The 4,752-nt window shown below is 62.7% G+C and overlaps 1 protein-coding gene across 6 annotated transcripts in view; it reads right to left on the bottom strand.

Annotated features, from left to right (window-relative positions):
* Positions 1 to 3,389: 3,389 nt before the first annotated feature.
* Positions 3,390 to 4,752, bottom strand: part of AGAP3 (ArfGAP with GTPase domain, ankyrin repeat and PH domain 3) — a gene marked incomplete at both ends in the record, with an annotated part of 54,651 nt that continues 53,288 nt past the window's right edge. For all 6 annotated transcript variants that reach the window (XM_080701074.1, XM_080701075.1, XM_080701076.1 and 3 more), the window contains 3 exons: positions 3,390 to 3,596; positions 3,683 to 3,938; positions 4,471 to 4,693. In XM_080701074.1, coding sequence (XP_080557200.1) covers positions 3,390 to 3,596; positions 3,683 to 3,938; positions 4,471 to 4,693 — 686 coding nt within the window. The remainder of the gene's footprint in view (positions 3,597 to 3,682; positions 3,939 to 4,470; positions 4,694 to 4,752) is intronic.

Here is a 4,752-nt window from a genome sequence, read left to right as displayed (position 1 = left end):
CTGGCCCCGAGGCGGAATGACTGGGCCCACGGCGGACTCTGCGCTGGGAGAGGCACGCGGTGGTGCTCCCTGGGCTGGAGACGTGGGCGCTGGGCCCGAGCCTCATCCAGAGGCCTGTGGGACAGGGGTTCCGGGGCCCGGGAGCTGTGATGCCGGGGTGCTGTTGGGGCTGAGGCTGCCTCCCGGGGTGGGTTGGGGTTATACAATGCCCAGGCCCTGAAGCTTTCCATGCTTGGTGCCCCGGAACCACTTCTGACCAGAGGAGTCCCGGGCCTTCCCAGCCAGGCAGCCCACAGCTCCTTATTTATTGTGTAAAGTTTGTATATACGGAGCGGTGTGTCTCTGTCGTCTACACCCCAGGAAGCACTGGGAAAGTTGCGTTCGGGTCCTCAGCCTGAGTTCATCCCACCCTGCCGCTCTGCAGTTGTCCCACCTCTCTGAACCGAGACGTGCAAAGGAACAGAACTGTCACCGCCCCGCGGGAGCCCGGCGCCCTGGCCACCTCCCCGCACCTCTCCCCCTTGGGCTCCTCCGGCCACTCTGCTCCCCCTCCAAGCCGGCAGGCTTCTTTGTGCTCCCTCTTGGAAGAGGGTGCAGAGGTCCTGGCAGCGAGCGGGCAGGGCTGGGCTCGCTCACGCCGCCCGCGCGCTGCTCCCCAAGGCCGGCAGCGCTGGACTCGGAGGCAGCTCTGCTGCCCCTTGCTGTCGCAGACGCCTGGCCTGGGAGGGAGGAGACCCGTTCCTGGTGTCCTGTTACTCAGCATCAACCGTGGTCTCTCTTCCCACCACTGTGTGAGGCATGGGGTACCCCCAGCCTCCCGTTACAGAATGAGGGGCCACTGCCAAGTGCAGGGGCCAGGAATGCACACGTGGCTCGGGAAGGGTGGGCCCTGGGCAAGAGGCTTCAGGGTTGGCGACGAGGCAAAGTAGAGCGCAGGTGCAGGACTCAAGACACCTGCGTGGAGCACAGGCGGAGGGGACGGTTGACATCATGGTTAACACAGCTGCCCAGAACTGCCAGGGAACAACTTGACCTGTATTGACTAGGAGAGCTAGAGTGGGGACAGAACCCTTGAGAAAATCAGGCTGTGAATGAGGCCAGGAAACAGGTTGAAATCGGGGAGAAGGACGCAGCTTAGATTCCCGGCCCGCTCCTCACCTGCCGTGGAGGCCGGTTTCTGGCTGTTCCTGAGACTAGCCAGGTAGTCAACACCTCATGGGCTCGAGACAGCCCTGATGCCAGGACCCAGCTCGCCATCCCCCGGCAGCTCATGTTTCCCAAAGCAGGCGGCCAGGGACCATGCCTGGCCAGGATCACAGAGCTCTCTGGCACAGACCCACAGACCCAGGCCCAGCTGGGTCTGTTCCCTGACTCCATTTCAGCCGGGCTTGGGAATTCAGCTAAGTCCTCTGTCTAGACCTGCCCCGCCCTCAGCCTGGTCTACAGCAAAGCTCATTTCTGCTGATACTTCCCACTCAGCCTGCGCAGAGGTGTGGGGTTAGGCTCTTTTGGGACATAGGTCAGACAGAAGTTGATAATGACAGGTCTCTTTAGCAGTCAGCTGTGGGCCCTCATCCCGTGGGGAGGGCAGGTGAGCACTGGACAGAGGGGCCGGAGAGGCCGGGTGACCGAGGCTGACCTGTTCTAATATCAGTCCCTGCACACCCGCATCAGGCAGGGTCCCGCCAGCCCGGGCAGCTTGTCTTGCGAGTGGAAGGGACTGCGGCCAGTACTTCCTACGCCGGGCCCCAGTCCCGCACACACCCACCGCCTGTCTGTGTTCTGCCCTTCTCGGTGTGCAAGGCTCTGCACAGCTGTGCAGAAGGGACGTGAACAGAGAAATAAAACCTGGTTTCCTCTGAACAGTGTCACTTGGTTATTTCCCTACACAAAGGCCGTTGCCCGTGTAGAGCGCCAGCACCCCGTCACATACTCAGGGTGTTTCAGAGAACACAGGTCACTGGAGGAGGGGGTCCGGGAACGGGGGACAAGCTCAGGAGAGCAATGACCCCAACTCAGCAAGCTCTCGTCCTCCAAGAGCCAATGGAGGCATCCCCAGGTTGTGTGTGGGGGGGGCACTGGGTCCTGAACCCAGAGGCATTCTACCTCTGATACACTCCCAAACCTATTTAATTTTTATTTATTTTTCGGTTCCCAGGGGGCATTCTACCTCTGAGCTGCACCCCCAGCCCTATTTTTTATTCTTTATTTTGAAACAGGATCTCACTAAGTTACAGAGGGCCTCACTAAGTAGCTGAGGCTGGCCATGAACCTCCAATCCTCCCCTCTCAGCCTCCCAAATACCAGGATTACAAGCATGTGCCACCATACCCGGCTTATTTTTATTTTGAACCAGGATCTTGCTAGGTTGCTTAGAGGCTCACTACTTGCTGAGGCTGTCCTTGAACCTGCGATCCTCCTGTCTCAACCTTCCAAGTTCTGGGATTACAGGTGTGCGCCACCACGCCTGGCTACCCAGGTCATCTTTGGAGAGTAACAGGGATAGAGTCAGAGAAAAGCAGGGGCTTGGGGTTCTACCCCCGGCCTGGCAAGTCGCTGGAGGGCATCCCATCAGAGGCCAGGCCCATGCCATCCACGCAGGCTGCTCGGTGCCCAGCCACTGGTCCCGTGGCCACCCTCCTCCGAGTTCTCCAGGACCACTCGGTGTCCCGCTGCACGTGCTTGGTGTGTGTGGCCACTCCCAGACTCTTGGGGCAACACTTAATGTCCTCTTCGGCGCGTTCCCGCCAGGCAGGGATAGTGAGGACACTGAACCACACAGCGACCCCTGGAAAGCCTGGGTGCAGTGCTGGGAGGGCAGCACCATAGGAGGCAAAGGGTTTGGTCTTCTCTGTCAGGTTTGCAACTCAACTCTGCCTTGCCGGGGTGGGGACAGGGGACTGAGAGAAACTAACGGGGCGTCCCGAGAAGGGCAGCGGTGGAAGGCATGCTGGGGAACAAGGCCACACGCTGTCTGGTTTATTAGCTCGTCGGACACGTACACCGAGTATGTACACAAACATAAATATTTCAATGTACAAATTTTACATAGGACTCGCAGGTCACCCCTTGTCTCCTTCATCAGCCCCCACCCTGTGCCCTGTGCTTGTGGGGGCTGGCCAGGAGGCAGGGGTCTGGAGGAGGGAGAGGTCCTGCCCCCCTCTCCTCGCAGGCACCTCCAAAGGGTCCTGTCCCTTCTCAATGGCTCCGTGGGGAGAGGGCTGGACACCACACTCGCCCTGCGGCAGCTCGACTCCCAGGTGTCTCCCCGTCGTCCCTCCTCCTCCTCCTCCCTGCTGCGGGCTCCTGCTTCAGTGCCTGAGCCTCCGGTGCCTGCAGGAGGAGGGTCCCAGACCAGGAGTCCTTCTGGCTCCTCTTCTTCCTGGTTCTCATAGCAGGCTAGGGCTGCGGTGCAGCTCGGCGGAGGGGTTGGTGCCGTTGACGGGCTCTCTGCTGGGGGCGGGCGTCAAGCCACAGCCCTCCCCGGGGCAGCCGTGCTGGATCAAGATGTCTGCGCACTCCTGGCTGCCGGCCCGGCGGGCGTAGGCCAGAGGAGTGAGACCCCGCGCGTCCCGGCTCCTCACGTCCACCCCGTACTGCAGGAGAGAAACAGGTTCAGGGCTGGCGTGCCGGGGAGCCCGGCGGGCAGGGGAAGCCGGGCAGGGGACGGCGCCCAGCTCACCCAGATGAGCAGCTGCGTGAAGACCACGTTGGCCATGGCGCTGGACAGGTGCAGGGCCGTCCGCCCGTCGCCATCCCCGTACGTCTCGTTCACCTCCTCCTTGGTGCCATGGGCCAGTAGCATCACCAGCAGCCGCAGGTCGTCCTCCACCACGGCCCGGAGCAGCTGCTGCCCCAGCGGCACGTCAGAGCTCGGCAGCGGGGCCAGGAAGAGCCTCTGCTCGTATTTAGCCCGGATCCAGCGCTCCTTCTCCTCTCTGCAACACAGCGCCATCGAGGCCTGAGCAAGGAGGGGAGCCGAGCGGGCGGCAGCCGGGGAGTGGTCAGGAAGGGGCGCAGACCCCGGGGGCCAGAGACACACGATGGCGCAGAGAGAGGAGCCCCGGGAGACCAGGGGGGCGCGGGCAGCGTAAAAGGGAGAGGAATGCTGGAGGGAGCCCCCCCCCAGCAGGGAGCCTGCAGGCAGCTTATCTGGTCATCTGGACTCCCTGATTGGCAGTGCTGGGACAAAGCCGGTGGGGGCCACAGCGACCCTATCTCTCACCCATTCTCCCCATCTCAGAGCGCAGGCTGGGGCCTTGCTGCGCATGCGCCTCCAGCTGCCCCCCTGACCTCTGATAACGGCTGAAAAAGGGTCTGTTGTTGGGAGGCTCCTGAGTGACAGGCCGGAGGGGGAGGGGCCCCAAGGGGCTGACGCCAAGCAGAGCAATGGCCGGGTTAACCCTTCTGACTCTGTGAGGACCACCGGGCGTCATCCCCACTCCCCACCGCCAAGGCCCATCCACTCACCTGCAGGCCTCGGGCCCTGGCTTTGCATAGCCATCCAGGGCTCCCTCCCAGACGCTGTTGGCCAGGGCGTTGCCCATGGCGGTCATGACGGCCAGCAGCTCGGGCGGCCAGTCGTCCAGGTCCAGGGAGCGGACCCGGGACAGGTGTGCCCCCAGGTGCCGGTGGATCCCCGAGCACTCGATGCACATCAGGGCACCCAGGTTGAGGCTGGCCCAGTCTGGATCTGGAGAGAGGAAGAACGCTGCAGCGGGGTGGACGGCGCGGGGACGCGGAGGCCACTAG

The sequence above is a fragment of the Muscardinus avellanarius genome (assembly GCF_963383645.1).
Source record: "Muscardinus avellanarius genome assembly, chromosome: 9".
Taxonomy (NCBI): Eukaryota; Metazoa; Chordata; class Mammalia; order Rodentia; family Gliridae; genus Muscardinus; species Muscardinus avellanarius.
Note: the sequence above shows the minus strand (reverse complement) of the source record. Positions and strands in the feature narration are given on the sequence as shown.